This window comes from Moschus berezovskii, chromosome 7 (assembly GCF_049115385.1).
Source record: "Moschus berezovskii isolate FMDL1 chromosome 7, NW_MosBer_1.0, whole genome shotgun sequence".
Classification (NCBI taxonomy): Eukaryota; Metazoa; Chordata; class Mammalia; order Artiodactyla; family Moschidae; genus Moschus; species Moschus berezovskii.
This window is the reverse complement of record NC_142466.1, coordinates 67,638,208-67,655,660: the sequence shown is the minus strand read 5'-3', so window position 1 is coordinate 67,655,660 and position 17,453 is coordinate 67,638,208. Positions and strand designations below refer to the sequence as shown.

At 39.5% G+C, this 17,453-nt stretch overlaps 1 protein-coding gene across 8 annotated transcripts in view; it reads right to left on the bottom strand.

The window, feature by feature from the left end:
- Nucleotides 1-17,453, bottom strand: part of RECK (reversion inducing cysteine rich protein with kazal motifs) — a 97,129-nt gene that overhangs the window by 55,137 nt on the left and 24,539 nt on the right. For 7 of the 8 annotated variants that reach the window (XM_055427043.2, XM_055427045.2, XM_055427047.2 and 4 more), the window contains 2 exons: nt 3,686-3,719; nt 1,201-1,398 (listed from right to left, as the gene is read on the bottom strand). In XM_055427043.2, coding sequence (XP_055283018.1) covers nt 1,201-1,398; nt 3,686-3,719 — 232 coding nt within the window. The remainder of the gene's footprint in view (nt 1-1,200; nt 1,399-3,685; nt 3,720-17,453) is intronic. The other variant, XM_088837971.1, reaches the window with a different exon arrangement.

Here is a 17,453-nt window from a genome sequence, read left to right as displayed (position 1 = left end):
TCCATACTGTTCCGCATAGTGGCTGTACCAATTTAAATTCCCACCAACAGTGTAGGTGGGTTCCCTTTTTTCACACCCATTTCAGCATGTATTATATTATTTGCAGACTTTTTGATGATGGCCATTCTGAGTGGTGTGAAGTGATACCTCACTGTAGCTTTTTTTTTTTCCTCATTGTAGTTCTGATTTGTTTTTCTCTAATAATTAGCGATGTTGAGCAACTTTTCATGTGCCTGTTGGCCATCTGTATGTTTTCTTTAGAAAAATGTCTATTTAGGCCTTCTGCATATTTTTTGGTTAGTTTATTTTTTTGATATTGAGTTGTATGAGCTGTCTATATATTTTAGAAATTAAACCCTTGTTGGTCACATTCTTTTGCAAATATTTTTCTCCCAGTCTGTAAGTTGGCTTTTCATTTTGTTTATGGTTTTCTTTGTTGTGCAAAAGCTAACAAGTTTCATTAGGTCCCAACTGTTTATTTTGCTTTTATTTCTTTTGCCTTGGGAAACTTATCTAAGAAAATATTGCTTCGATTTATGTCAAAGAATAATTTGCCTATATTCTCTTTTAGTTTTATGTCATCATGTCTTATAATTAAATCTTTAAGCCATTTTGAGTTTACTCTTGTGTGTGGTGGGAGGCAATATTCTAACTTCATGGATTTACATAACATACATCCCCCTTTATGCAGGTTGTATAATGTTGTTATTATAGAGATATGTAGTTTGTTTAATCAATTTTAATCAACACCCTATCGGTGGATGTTTAGGTTATTTCTAGTTTTTCTCTATTACTAGCAATGTTGTAATAAACATCCTTTATATGAATAGATGTGTTTTTACAAATTTGTAAGTTTTCTTAAAGGACAAATTCTGAGAAATAGAATTACTAGATTAAAAGGTATGGTTATTTGAAATGCTCATGGTCATAGCCCAAATTTTCCCCCCAAAATACCCATACCAATGAATTCTCCCCCTTCAGGATAGAGAGGGCCTGTTCCTTCATACCCTCAACAGCTCTGTCTTTCTTGACATCTTTTAGCTATGACAAAAATGACCAATCTGCCAAATCTAAAGACCAAAGGAGGTCTGGTGTTTCCCAAATGACCCAGACTATAGATATCTTCAAAAATTTATTTCCTTTTTACAAATTATTTTACCAAAGATTGAAATGAGAGGAATACATATGGCCTTTACTTACTATCTGTTGGGTTCCTCATTGGATAAGACTGGGTATAATTGTTCACACAGTGTATTAATCGTGGACTAATAGAGGCACAATAATTTTCCACTGCTTTGATCTGAGAAGGACCAGGAGAAGAATCTGTTCGAAAAATGGCTTGACAGTATTCTCGGCAGTTTGTGTGATGGCCTGCATAACTGCAACAAACTGAGCCCACTAGCGGAAAGAAAAGATGACAGTGAAATGAAACCAGCCATTCACTAACATTCAATCATCATAATAATGATGAAACAGTCAGTGTCTCTTTGAATCTGAGAAATGAAACCACGCCATCGAAGACATGAACTTAAAGTCAGAACTACTGTAAGCACAGCCATGGGGACATTCAGGTGGTCACTGGTCTGAGAAAGTCATTTTTTGTCAAGTTATAGTCTACAATGCAGTGGTCCTCAGCAGGAGCAGTGCCAGCCCATGGGAGAACTTGAATGCATGTGCAAGTATTTCTGGTTTTCATAATAACTTGAGGATATCTGCTGGCATTTAATACATGGGGATCTGTGTTGTTAAATGCTCTGCAACGTACAGGACAGTCTCATATAATCAAACTGTCTTCCAAAAGTTAATAGCACCCATGGTGAGAACCACCAGACAGCTTCTTTCCATGTCAGATTAGTAGAGATTAATAAACAAAGCAAAGAAAAAGAAAAAAATTAAACATACCAAAACAACAAAACTCCAAATAATTCCTTTATAAAACAGGACCAACAAAAACTAAGAGAGATCAGGATCATTTCTTAAATTTGCAAATTATATGTGTCTATCTTGAAATAGAAGAAGAAGAAGGCACTGGCAACCCACTCCAGTACTCTTGCCTGGAAAATCCCATGAACGGAGGAGTCTAGTAGGCTGCAGTCCATGGTGTCGCTAAGAGTCGGACACGACTGAGTGACTTCACTTTCCCTTTTCCCTTTCATGCACTGGAGAAGGAAATGGCAACCCACTCCAGTGTTCTTGCCTGGAGAATCCCAGGGACGGGGGAGCCTGGTGGGCTGCCGTCTATGGGATCGCACAGAGTCGGATACGACTGAAGTGACTTAGCAGCAGCAGCATCTTGAAATAAAATCCCAAAAGTTCTATGCTGTTTAAAAATCTCCAAGACTAGGACTAAACTGAAAGTTCTCAACTCATAACTGATACGACCTGCTTCAATACTGAAAAGTAAAACACACATTTGAAATAAGTGATTCTGGATTTACATATTTTTAAAAATTAAAGTAGACTGTTTAATTTATCTGGGAAAAGCAGGATGAGTGGAGCAAGAGGCCCTCACAGGAAAGGCTAAGGGGTCTGTGGGAGGCCGAAGGGAGCCAAAAAGGTAGAGGAATAGCCATAAAAGGTTAAGAAAAAGGCAGGTGGGAAATCTCTGATAATTATTAGGGATGGTTATGGAGGAACCAGACTCAGGTTTCTATGACTTCTATAGAACAGTGAATTCAGGTGCCTTCCAGAATTAATAATAATAAAATTATACAAAAATGAACTAAACTAGTACCAAACTAACAGCAAGACAAGCCTGTTTTCATTCACAGCTACATTTATCGCTGTCAACCTCAATGAGGTTAAAACTGAGGGTAGAGGTGATGGATGCTGAGGACAGAGAGACAAGTGAGAATGGGAGAAGGATTCCCCCATGAGGCTGGCTTCCCTGCAGTGTGGGAGGACATAAAATTATGTGTCAAAGACTATCTGGGAAATCTTGAACTAAATCACAATAAAAAAGGGTAGCAAATAAAGTACAGACAGCTAATGTTTCTGATATCTTAATACACCCACTACCAAGCTCATCTAAACAACTCTTTGTTCCTCGGATGTGTTTCCCCATCTCCAAGTGCTCTCCTTGTTTCCTTCACCTAGAATGCCCTTCCTCCAATCTCTACTGTTCACGTCATGTCTGTCCTTCTAGACCCAGCTCAGGTACCAACTTCACAAAGTTACTTCTAAGCACCCTGCAGGAGGTGATGTCTCCTTCCTCTGAACTCCCACAGCACGTTCTCAGTAACTCAAGCCCATACCTACCATGTCCCAGGGTTCTTTGTGTACAGATTATGCCCCCCAAGATGTGTATCTGCCCTGCATGAAGCAAGCAGTCAGTGAATATCTGGAAGGAACTGAGAGGTAGCCCTCAGCAACTGCTGCATTATTTCACATCATATTATGTGTGCTCAACTTCTGAAAGTTACCCAAGTGGGGCATGATCTTCCTCTAAAATACCCAGCACTGTTATCTGCTTTGTAAATCTCCAACTAAGACATGGGAATTGTTAGAATTCATGAATGGCTCGAATGCTCCAGAGGAAGCAGCCTATCAGAATCCTGCTGTGCACATTCCAACAGCAGAGTGTTGGCAATAGTTATAATAGCAATAGTTATAATAGCTAAATCATATTCTATAAGCTGTGTTTTACTCTTTGGATTGCTGGTATAACCACTGATAATATACTTACTTTCATTTCTGCTAATGCAACTGAAAAGAGCATTCTGTAAATTAAAGAAAAACAAAAAAATTAACAACCACACAGAATTTCTAATTTCATTCCACTTTATAGTTATACAGAAATCAGGATATCAAACTATTTAATCTTTCTCTAAATCCAAGATTGAGAACAAAGAGACTATGATATAGCATCCTGGTGAAAAGAGAAACCATCTTCGAATACATTTTGTGGATCAAGATTATCATCCAAGCCATAAGTTGACCACATTATAGCAAATCAAGTTTATGTAAAACTACACCAATGAGCATGAGGGGGAAAATACCATGTAGTAATCTCAATTACTTCTTGCAGAATATAAAAAAGCTTTTAGAAAATAATAAAGGATATTTAGGGAAATATATTAATATATTTCATATAACCACAGTATTTTAAGAGTTGAAAGGACTTTAGAGATCACTTCTAATTATACTCAAACATGGCCATACACTAGACTCACCTGGGCTTCCTAGGCTTTACCCTAGACTACAGAATTGAAATCAGGAACGAAGCACAGAAATCTAAATTTTAAATAATCATTCGAAGATGATTCCTGTATAGCCATCCTAAGGACCAGAGTTGGGGGATCTCTCTACTACTTTACAGATAAATAAAACATTTCCTCAGCAAGGAAGAGACAGCCCCAAGACACAGAGCAAGTCAAAACTAGAACCTGAGACTAGAATTAATGTTTCTAGATCTCTTAGATCACTATTTAGAAAACATCACCCTGGCTTAAAGTCATTGTAAGGAAAATAAGAAACAAGACAAAAAAATTTCTTGTACAAAGTGAGTTGGATGATCAGGGCTTGTTGGCTAAGATTACTATCACTCACACTTGGAAGAGGATGAATTCTTAAAATATGTTGTTGTTGTTCAGTCCCTAAGTCGTGTCTTGAATCTTTGCGATCCCATGGACTGCAGCATGCCAGGATTTCCTGTCCTTCTCTATCTCCTGAAGTTTGCTCAGACTCACGTGCACTGGGTTGGTGATGCCATTCAACCATCTCATCCTCTGTTGCCCCTTCTCCTGCCTTCAATCTTTCCTAGAATCAGGGTCTTTTCCAATGATTTGGCTCTTTGCATCCCAAGTATTGGAACTTCTGTAATAGTCCTTCCAATGAATATTCAGGGTTGATCTCCTTTAGGATTGACTGGTTTGATCTCTTTGCTGTCCAAGGGACTCTTAAGAGTCTTTTCCAGCACCACAGTTCAAAAGCGTATGGGTATAAATAAAAGGTAAATAGAAATCAAGGGCACCCTTATTAATGAATACAGATGATTTTGGCTTTTAATTGTAACTAACTTCCAAGATGTCTATGTGATCTGGACTTATTAAAGGACCAGCTTTACTTACATTTAAAACTTAGCTTCAAGGATACATCTATGTAGTTGTGTGAACTGTGATGCATTTTCTCTACTAAATAATATTCTACTGTAGGAATAAACCACACTTTGACTTATCCAAAGCAAAACAAATACTAGGACCCATAGATAAGGTCAATAAATTCACTTAGTATGACTTCTTTCTGCTAGAGGCCTCATCAAACAATATAAAATAGTGAAAAGTAAGTATTCTTGGTATTCTTTAGTAGTGGTCTTTTTTATATTTCTCTTCATCCATAACTTTTCAGCTACCTATTATAGGTAGCCCTCTGTTTTGGTTCAATGGTTTTAGGAACACCTTCAATAAAATGACCTAAATCAATATTAAAAAGTCTTCTGTTACCAACTTTCCGGCCCTTTTTGATTGGGTCAATAAAATTCTCATTGTCTTTCTCCTTCTTGTTCCTCTAGGTTTTAGCTTTTTTAGTCCTGTTCCTCAGAGAAGGCAATGGCAAGCCACTCCAGTACTCTTGCCTAGAAAATCCCATGGATGGAGGAGCCTGGTAGGCTGCAGTCCATGGGGTCGCTATGAGTCGGACGTGACTGAGTGACTTCACTTTCACTTTTCACTTTCACACATTGGAGAAGGAAATGGCAACCCACTCCAGTGTTCTTGCCTGGAGAATCCCAGGGACGGGGGAGCCTGGTGGGCTGCCGTCTATGGGGTCGCACAGAGTCGGACACGACTGAAGTGACTTAGCAGCAGCAGCAGTCCTGTTCCTAAGGAAGTATGGTTATTATCTTGGTGGCCTCCCTGGGTTGCATGGCCTGATTTCCATTTTTGTTCTTCTTCCAGTTATTCTTAAATTCTCTAGAGCTGTAGTTATCAAGTGGAAGTGATTGTGTTTCCCAGGGAACATCTGACAATGTCTAGAGACACTTTTGGTTGTCATAGCTCATGGGGTTGGGGTGTGCTACTGAACTGACATCTAGTAGGTAGAGGAGTCTAGAGATGCTGCAAAACATCCAACAATGTGCAGGGCAGCTCCCCAACAACAAAGGACTATACAGCCCCAGATGTCAACTGTGTCAAGGTTAAGAAATCCTGCTCTAGAAACTTACAAACTTGTTCAAGCTTGTTTTTTTTTAAAGCTCGATCTTAAAAATAAAAGAAATACCACTCTGGGTCACTCTTGTGGATCATTTAGCTTCAGCGAGAGGTACTAAAGGACATAAAATCTGAAAAACAGCAGAGATCATCTAATCCAATTCGTTATTTGACAGAAGCCAACGACTGAAGTCTAGAAAGGAGAAATACTTATGAACCCTAGCTTTCATCAACAAATGGGTCAGCAAACTATGGCATATGGGCCAAATCTTGATCACTGCCTGTTTTTGTAAATATGTTTTATTAGAACACAACCACACCCATCATTTACATATTGTATATGGCTACCTCACACAATAATGGCAGAGCTGAATGGACAGTAAGCCTAAAACGGTCTATAAGCCTAAAATATTTGCTATCTGACTCTTCACAAAAAGTTTGCTAACCCCTGACATAGAAGGATTCAGATGTCTCTCTTTATGTCACATCTGGAGCTCAGAGATATTCCCTAAGCATTTCTCATTTCTCTTAATGTTCACTGATAGACCCTTCATGCATACGGTTACTCTAACTTACTGAACTAAAGAAATATGAACTTTCATATTTCTGCAAGGCAGCACCTCTAGTGTTAATAACATGTTTACATCTCGTTCTTCATCTTTATCAATTTTAAGGTTTCAAAGAATGGTCCTTGTAGAGAATAGACTGGTGGCTGCCAAGAGGGAGAGTGTGGGAGACGGCTGGATTGGGAGTTTGAGATTAGCAGATGCAAATTGGTATATACAGAACTGATAAACAAGGTCCTACTGTATAGCACAGGAAGCTATATTCAATATTCAGTGATAAGCCATAATAGGAAAAAGAATGTATATACATGTATCACTGAGTCACTTTTGCTGTACAGCAGTAACACAAGACTGTAATTCAACTATACTTCAATAAAAATATAAAATTAAATTTAAAACTTAAAAAATAAAAGAACAGTTCTTCACTCAAGTATACTGGTATTTGATAAATTCATCAGTTCTCTGTTGCTTACTTTATATGCATGATGATCTTATCATATTCTTCTCTTTGATAAGATTCCTAACCTTATGTAACTACACCTAAAGTATAAACTATAGGTAACATTTTTTGGGGGGGGGCACACAGCATGTGGGATCTTAGTTCCTTGGTCTGGGATCATATTTGTGTTTCCTGCATTATAAGCATAGAGTCTTAACCACTGGACTGCCAGAGAAGTTCCAGTAACTCTACCTTTTACCTGCTTGTTGTTTAGTTGCTAAGTCGTGTCTGACTCTTTGCAATCCCATGGACTGTAGCCTGCCAGGCTTCTTTGTCCATGAGATTTCCCAGGCAAGAATACCGGAGTGGGTTGCCTTTCCTTTTCCAGGGGATCTTCCCGACCCAGGGATTGAATCCAGGTCTCCAGCAGTAGCAGGTGGATTCTTTACCGCTGAGCTACCAGGGAAGCCTGTCACTGCTTAAACTACTGCTGGTTAGTTTGACAGGGCTTAGGACACACATGAGTTGCAGCACTGGCTTATAGTTTCTTCATTCTTTAAACGGTCAGTCTTGGGGGTCTTGGCTAAAGTCAAGTCTTAAATCTGGCAATCGGATCAAATATCTGATCGCCATCTAGTGGCAAAAGCAGGCAGTAACTGAGGGTTTATACTTGGGGTTTACATGGAGCCTCTTTAGACCTCCTGCCACCAATACTATACCCATATAAACACCTCCCGCACCACACTCATTTTACTCTAGAAGAGATCAAAATTACAGAGTAACTGAGGTGAGGACATACCACGACCTCAGAGACCCAAAGAACAAGCCAGCATGTGGGAGTTGACAGTGTCCCCAAAGATCTTCAAGTCCCAAAGCCTTCACGATATAGCTGGAGAGACAGATATACACAGAAAGCAAAGGGCAGAACCTGGGCTAGAACCCAGAGTGCTCTGCTTGTGCTCTCCTATGACACTATCATGTGAGAAGATTTTGGGTTATTATTTTGAAAGTAGCCAATGCAAAGCTGAATTTATGTCCATAGAGTGATTTTAACAGTCTCCTGTTTTTAAAATCAACATCTTAAATTGTGAAAAAAAATAATTTTCTTGGTTATTATTTCGTTTAAAAAATTTTGAACATGAAATCTTTCTTCAGGCAGCTGGTTTCATTAACTAGTTCCCTGCCCCACCTTCAACGGTTTTTGAGAACTGCAATAAGCCCTTCCACCTAGTGCTGGGAGCAGGTAACCTGTGGGCAAACCTAGCAGAAAAATTAAGATACAGAGTGAAATCAACAAGAACCCTATGTGATCTTTCATGTCACACTGACCTTCCTTTTGGAGTCCAAGTAGGAGGCATATTCTGCAGCTCCAACTTCTTGTTCATAAGTTAGCTCTGTAGATTTATTTTTGACCTGGCCACCTGCTTTTCCACTTCAGTGATCCCTTCTAACATTTCTCCATTTGTCCACTTGTCTCAATCCTGTCTCTGTCCCACTGCCCTTCTACTATAACTGGCCCCTCCAGCTCCCTTTCCCATTCTCATCAATGATGATGATGAAAAAAAAAAAACACGGATTGTATGAATCTTATTAAAAACAAACAAAATCAAGTTTGAATCTTGGATGTTTTAGTCACTTCTGGAGAAAGACCCAAAAGAACACATTCTATGAAATGTTAATGTTTCCTATTCCCAAGGCTACTAGTTAAAAGTAAAAGGGGCTGTTTTGTTCCTCTGTTCCATTCAGTCGCTCAGTCGTGTCCGACTCTTTGCGGCCCCGTGGACTGTAACCTACCAGGTTTCTCCGTCCATGGGATTCTCCAGGCAAGAATACTGGAGTGGGTTACCATTTCCTTCTCCAGGGGATCTTCCCGACCCAGGGATTGAACCTGGGTCTCCCGCATTGGAGGCAGACGCTTTAACCTCTGAGCCACCAGGGATGAAATCAGTTTGCTTTGCACAGATAGACTGAGATTTCTCCCAGTTTGAAGTTTTGCATGAAAAATATAGCTTATTAAATATTAAATCAGAGATTAAATAATTGACCTTTTTTGGGTTGCACCACACAGCTTGTGGGATCTTAGTTCCCTGACCAGGCATTGAACTGGGGCCGCAGCAGTGAAAGCACCGAGTCCTAACCACCGGATCACAGGGAATTCCCCAACAATGGAACTTTAAAAACATGTTTTTTTAAACCTCTACAAGATGTTTTCTCCTTGTTGTGGACACCATGGCTTTTTAGTGAAAAAAAAAAAATCTAAGTGACTAGAACGTGTAAAGGAGTTTAATATGACATTGTTGCTGTTCAGTCACTAAGTCGTGGCTGACACTTTTGTGACCTTATGGACTGTAACCCATCAGGCTCCTCTGTCCATGGGATTTCCCAGGCAAGAATACTGGAGTGGGTTGCCATTTCCTCCTGCAGGGGATCTTGCTGACCCAGGGATTGGACCTGTCTCTCCTGCAGGTGGATTCTTTACTGCTGAGCCACCAGGAAAGCATCTTAATGCGACATGGACATCACTAGACAAGTGATTCTTCGATTTCTTCAGCATTCCAAGTAATAAATGTCATTTCAATAGTGGGACAAAAATGAGACCCTAAACTAAGATTAATGGGTCTAGACTGCTCAGAGAAGTTTGTTCATGATTACTACAGAGCATCCAACCAACTGGAAGCAAATTCACTGGCAAGTACTATAACACCTGCAGAGTAACACAAGGTCTAGAACAGAGCTTACAGAGTATGTGTCTGTGGCAGACTGACTGCAGCAATGGCCTCAATTTTTCACACTTCCCCGTGTCTATTTCTCTCACACTAACTTTGGACTTAATCGTGTGATTTGCTTTAGTTAAGGGGACAGCAGTAAGTGTGAGGAAAGTAGAGGCCTGCACATATATCAATACTTGCAGGTTTCACTTCTCTTGGGCTCGGGCCACCACCATGGGAACTTGTCTGAGTCAGGCTGTGAGACTGTTGGGAGAGACTCGTGGAAGAGAGCTGAGCTGACTGAGCCAAGGTCATCCTAAACCAGCCAGGCCTTGGCTGATTTGCCAGGTGACTGCAGATGCATACTAATGGATGGGAACGATAGGATGGATTCAGGAAGCAGGAATTCCAGGACAATGGGTGGTACAATGACCACTAACAGAACACACAGCCAATCTGGGGAGTATAAGCAGTAACCTGCAGAACTGTCAAGGAGGGAAGAGTTAGGAACAAGATAAGCTTAAATACACCAGGCTGAGGAACATGAACTGTATCTTACAGATGAGCCACTGAAGAGTTTCAAGGAAGGGAGTGATATGACCATATTTGGTCTTTAAAGAAGTCACCCTAGAAGAAATGGAGATAGTTAAAAAAAAAAAAAAAAGATGAGAAAGTAGAGACAGGGAAGCTACCTGGAGAGCTATTGTAGTAGTTCCCCAAGGTGGTATAAAGGCCTGAAACAGGCTATAACTGAGGGTCTGGAAAGGAGGCTCATTTAAGACATATTCCACAGGCAAATCTTTAGGGTTTTATGGCTAGTTGTTCTTTGTTTTTGTCGGAGGTGGTAAGAAAGAAGAAATAGTAGACAATACCTCTTAGGTTTTCAGTTTGTGTATCTGGGAGGACTGTACTTGAACAACCAAGCAAGGAATATAAGAAAGATGATAAGCTTTTGCTTGGGGATGAGTGTATGTGTGGTGTTGTGTAGCAGTAGGGTGGAGGGAAGGAGAGGTAGGAAAGATAACTTAGTTTGGCTGATTTATTGGGAGCAATCAAAGCAATCAAGATAGATGAGATTCAGTTCAGTTCAGTCACTCAGTTGTGTCCAACTCTTTGTAACCCCATGAACTGCAACACGCCAGGCCTCCCTGTCCGTCACCAACTCCCGGAGTTTACTCAAACCCATGACCATTGAGTTGGTGATTCCATCCAAACATCTCATCCTCTGTCGTCCCCTTCTCCTCCTGCCTTCAACCTTTCCCAGCATCAGGGTCTTTTCCAATGAGTCAGTTCTTTGCATCAGGTGGCCAAAGTATTGGAGTTTCAGCTTCAACATCAGTCCTTCCAATGAACAGTCAGGACTCATTTCCTTTAGGATGGACTGGTTGGATCTCCTTGCAGACCAAGGGACTCTCAAGAGTCTTCTCCAACACTACAGTTCAAAAGCATCAATTCTTCAGCACTCAACTTTCTTAATAGTCCAACTCTCACATCCATACATGACTACTGGAAAAACCATAGCCTTGACCAGACAGACCTTTGTTGGCAAAGTAATGTCTCTGCTTTTTAATAGGATGTGTAGGTTGGTCATAACTTTTCTCCCAAGGATAAGTGTCTTTTAATTTCATGGCTGCAGTCACCATCTGCAGTGATTTTGAAGCCCCCCAAAACAAAGTTTGCACTGTTCCCACTGTTTCCCCATCTATTTGCCATGAAGTGATGGGACCAGATGCTATGATCTTAGTTTTCTGAATGTTGAGTTTTAAGCCAGCTTTTCACTTTCCTCTTTCACTTTCAAGAGGCTCTTTAGTTCTTCTTCACTTTTTGCCATTAAGGGTGGTGTCATCTGCATATCTGAGGTTATTGGTATTTCTCCCGGCAATCTTGATTCCAGCCTGTGCTTCATCCGGCCCAGCGTTTTTCATGATGTACTCTGCATATAAGTTAAGTAAGCAGGGTGACAGTATACAGCCTTGACGTACTCCTTTCCTGATCTGGAACCAATCTGTTGTTCCATGTCCAGTTCTAACTGTTGCTTCCTGACCTGCATATAGATATCTCAAGAGGCAGGTAAGGTGGTCTGGTATTCCCATATCTTTCAGAATTTTCCAGAGTTTGTGGTGATCCATAAAGTCAAAGGCTTTGGCATAGTCAACAAAGCAGAAACAAATGTTTTTCTGGAACTCTCTTGCTCTTTTGATAATCCAGCAGATGTTGGCAATTTGATCTGTGGTTCCTCTGTCTTTTCTAAATCCAGTTTGAACACCTGGAAGTCCACGGTTCACGTACTGTTGAAGCCTGGCTTGGAGAATTTTGAGCATTACTTTACTAGAGTGTGAGATGAGTGGAACTGTGCAGTAGTTTGAGCATTCTTTGGCATTGCCTTTCTTTGGGATTGGAATGAAAACTGACCTTTTTCCAGTCCTGTGGCCATTGCTGAGTTTTCCAAATTTGCTGGCATATTGAGTGCAGCACTTTTACAGTAGTAGATGAGATTGCCTAGATAGAAAAACCTGGCCATTTGGATTAGAGGGGGTCATAATCTAATCAGACTTGATCAGATTTCCTTTTGGGGATGATCTCATTCAGTTCACTTCTGAGAAGAATGGACTAAAGAGGAAATATACAAGCTCAACAGACTAAATAGGAGCTATTCCCTTCCCCAATACAAAATATGACAAAACCAAAGACCATACAAATGGAGAATAATCAAGATTTTATACTATCTTAAGCCAGTACTGCAGGACCTAATAGGTTTCGCTCTTTTTGGAGCTCATCAGCTGCAGGTAACGGCTCAAATCTAGTCTCATACAGCATACCTGTAGAGCATTTTACCATTACAAAGCCTCCCATCCACCATCTTCTATTTATTATATTCTGACAATCCTTGGAGTTTCCTTGGTACTAACTAAAAGAAGTTTTACATTTAGGTGCTGAAGGCTCTGCTGAGGCAAAGTAATCACATGACTATTACTGTTAAAATTCCCCTAAGTCAACTGTCCACACAGCCTAGGCTTTCATCTGCCACTCAAGAAGGCGGCCTACTGTATTCTTGGAACTACTGCAGCACAGATCCAATCACACCGAGACACAGAAGGCCTCAAGCTGTCCAGAGAATACTGCTGGTCCCTGCCCTCCCAGCTCTAAATTTTGGGAGCTATTTTTTCATCCCTTTTCCTTTATGCTCCTGGTAGTAAATCTAGAATCAAAGTTAATTTGAGAGAAAAGGAACAAAATAAAATTAAAACATAGAAATCTTTAAAGCAAAATATTTATTATGACATTTCCTGATGATACACTGTATACCATACAGACAGACATAAATATGCACCAAACAGTGGCATCCAGGGGTACCATGAAATGTGTGGTAAGCTACCATCTGTGTACAGAAGGGTGGAAAAGAACTATGTGTACATATTTACTTTCATGTGCATAAAGTGTCTCTGGTGACTTTAGGAACTGGGTGGCTGTGGTGTAAGAGGTAGGAAAGAGGTATTTGTATTGTATTGTATTGTATACCGTTTTGAATTCTGAACATGTGAATACTAAAAAAAAATAAAACGAAATTTAACACATACCTGCACTCTTCTCTTATACATTTAGCTGTGTGTTCATAGGACACTGCTGACAGAACTGAGCTTGGAACTCACAAAGTTGACCATCTTTGTTCTTGTGGTTCTTAGAGCCTCTTTTTAACATCCTCAGAGTCTTAACTTTACCTCAGTATTCCCACAGAACCAGAGTTCCAGGACATAGCATTACTTTTAGTTTTCTTTAGCAGCAATTTAGTTTAAAACTTTAAATGGCTTAACTTAAAAAGAAATCCTCACAAAAATATCTTCTGACTTTCCTTCATAGTTTCTCACCTTCCTTAATGAAATAACATCAAATAATAAGTGAAGGAAGCTAGGAAGAAAATAGAGAACTGAAAATTGTATTTCTGAAAAGAATATAAAGAAAAGCATAGAGAAGGATCTGTGAAAGAAGGAATAAGCAAGTAAAAACATAAAAGTCTGATGATAAATTTGCAACACTGTATTTCAGTGGTTCATGCAGCAAATGGAAAGGTATATATATTTATGGCCATTATGTTAAGAGAATGGCAGGTAAGGTTTGACATAAAGGCATGACACAGGTTTAAGAACCTAGAACTAAAATCTGTCTCATCATGTTAGAGACATTGCCAAGTCTGTGGAAATATACCAGCCTCACATCATCTTGATGTTTATTCTGACATTCAAGAAAATAACTACCAACAACCAATTTTTGTTTTTAATCACCATCTTGGTGGCTAGAAGAAAATGTTTTCAGCCAGCTTGTAGACAAAGACTATGCATAAAGTTTCACACCTCATGAAAAATATGACGTTTTTACTTTAGTTCATCAGCCAATTTGCCCTAGTGTGGCTATACTAGTATGGCTCTACTTTATATCCAGCATCTGTTCTGATTATTGGTGCCTTCATTCTAGTTGAATATTTTAAATGTCATCCCTGGTCTAATATCACACATGAATAGACATGGCCTGATCAATACTTCTAAGTGAGTTAAGACCAAGTTTGTGAAAACATATGGTGAACCTAGAACTGAGCATGCCTGTGACACTTGAACATGTCCACGACAGAGTTATCAAGCTACTGGTTGATCCTGGCAACTCTAACAAAATGTGTGTGATTCTGAAAGAAGTACTCTCAAATACTGAAGGAAGTATTCTTTCTCAGGTATTACTCAGAATAAAAGAACTGCAGAGACAAGTCTCTGCAGACTCTCTAGCCAAGTCTCCTGTCCATTGTAGAAATCTCCTCCACAGTATGTTTATCCAGTAAATCTTTGCTTGAACACTTATAGTAATAAGAATTTCTCTTTTTCTTGGAATATCTCAATCCACTATTTTCAATGAACAAAGAAAGGATCCTCCTACTGAAATGTCAGACCAATATATGGTTCCTCCTCCTCTTTCCATTCCCTAAAAATGCAATTTTCAAAATCAGCTTCACTTTTTTCTACACTTTTTCACAGAGCTTTCCTTCACTCTTGAAATTCAAGAGTTACTTTATGGTTGACTTTGGGCATGATCTCTCATTTTTAGTCTGGTATTCCTAACTACCTCTGTGTGTGCGTGTGCTCAGTCACTAAGTCGTGTTCAACTCTTTGAGACCCAGTGGACTGCGATCCACCAGCCTCCTCTGTCCATGGGATTTCCCAGGCAAGAATACTGGAATGGGTTGCTATTTCTTTCTCCAGGGAATCTTTCCGACTCAGGGATAGAACCCACATCTCTTGCATTGCTGGCAGATTCTTTACCACTGAGCCACCTGGGAAGTCCAACTTAACCTCTGAGATATGCGATTTTTACATTTAAAAAAGATCTAACACTCAATATACTTCAATTTCTTTAAAATCCCTTCCCATGCTATCTTTGCTGTGGATTTTCTCTCTTTTTTAAAAACTCAATATTATTATTGTTTTCATATAACTTGTGTATTTTAATTTATTCCCTTTGTATTTTTATTGTTCTCATTTTCCTTTGCATTTCAAATAATTATAGATAAGAACTTTCTTTCAGTTTAGTTCAGTTCAGTCGCTCAGTCGTGTCTGACTCTTTGTGACCCATGCCAGGCCTCCCTGTCCATCATGAACTCCCGGAGTTCACTCAAATTCATGTTCATCGAGTCGGTGATGACATCCAGCCATCTCATTCTCTGCCGTCCCCTTCTCCTCCTGCCCCCAACCCCTCCCAGCATCAGAGTCTTTTCCAGTGAGTCAACTCTTCACATGAGGTGGCCAAAGTATTGGAGTTTCAGCTTCAGCATCAGGCCTTCCAATGAACACCCAGGACTGATCTCCTTTAGAATGGACTGGCTGTATCTCCTCGCAGTCCAAGGGACTCTCAAGAGCCTTCTCCAACACCACAGTTCAAAAGCATCAATTCTTCGGTGATCAGCTTTCTTCACAGTCCAACTCTCACACTTTAGAGAAGGACTTTTAGAAACAGTCCAGTAACAGCAATTCTCTGTCTTTGTTGTCTAGAAACACCTTAATTTTGCCTTCTTTCTTGAAAAATATTTTTGCTGGATATGATAGTTATTTTCTCTCAGAACATTTTAGGTATCATTCTACTGTCCCTGGCTTCCTCTGTTGCTTTGAAAAGTCAGCTGTTGAACTCCTTTGAAGACAATGTCTTTCTTTTTTTCTGACTGTTTTTAAGATCTTTGGCTATGAAGTATGTCTGCAATGTACGGATTAAAAAAAAAATCCTACCAGATCCTTCCTGGGTCTGTGTTTTTTCTCCTTCCTCTAGTATTCCAATTAGAATACTCATATCCTCTATGTCCCTTGTCTCTTTCAGCCTATCCCACTGTGCTGCTTTTTCATATAGCTTCTTTAGTCCTATCTTCCAATTCATTGTTTTTTATACTTCCCTGAACATCATCTCCTATACTCAGTTCATCATAACAAATCCTGAATGATGGACTCTTACCTTCAAACCTCTGATTTATTCCCAAATATTTGACTCCATTGCTCTCATCTTAGTTGTGGGCCATATTTGTTTTTAGCTAAGTTAGAGAAATTTGGGGGATCCAAAACTTAGCTTGCACATATCTAAGACTTAAAGCTTTCTAAAATATTGGACTTATTTGTTTTGCTGATCTCTTACCACAGAATCTTTATTAACTCCTTCTACTTAATAATGACTGAGCCCCCAAAATATAATTCCAGGATCTGGTCCCGCTTTACCTATCCAAGCAGAGTCTCAACCCTAAATAGGCCTAGCTTCTTTTTACCCTGCTGTACAAGCCATGTGCACGTTTGCTAACATGCTTTTAATACAGTCTCCTAATCCAAATTATATAAATCCTTTCAGGCCTCTCCTTTGCAGTTTCTCCTGATAACTCCCAGCATGCTCAGTCTGCTTTCTCATTTTCTTGAGCCCTTGTGTGTTCAGTACATATTTTAATTATCTTGACTCAATTAGATATAATTCTTTGAAGTATTTGAAGTTGAGCTATATGTAGCTTAACCATAATTCTAACCTAGATCTGATCCAATGTTTTTATAATTTTACTTATTTTTGGCCAAGCCATGTGGCTATGTGGGATCATAGTTCCCCAACCAGGGATGAAACCCATGCTCCTTGCAGGGGAAGCATGAAGTCCTAATCCCTGGATGGCCAGGGAATTCCCGGAAGTTTACTTTCTTTCTGATATAATAAAATTGCCTCTCACTATTCAATAAATATTTGTTGACTTGTGTAAAAAAGAAACCAGATGTTGCAAAACCATATCTGAAAATGCTTTACATTTAACTAGTTTCTCTTAGCTTAGCTGGAACAAAGTAATCTTAAATGGCATTAAAATTTTTAAACTTTATTCATTTAAATAAATTTCTCAGGAAATCTCCTCAAAGGGGATTTTGCAGCAGTTTATCAGTAAAGATAAACATTAGCTCCTTGGAAAATGACACTCATTCTCTGATTCTCTAGTCAAATTACACAACTCCATCCTTTAGAGTAAATGTTAACCCCTAAAATTGTAAACCTAAAGTAATAGCTTATATATTTGGAAGTTCACTTCCAGGGGCCACTCCAGTGTTAA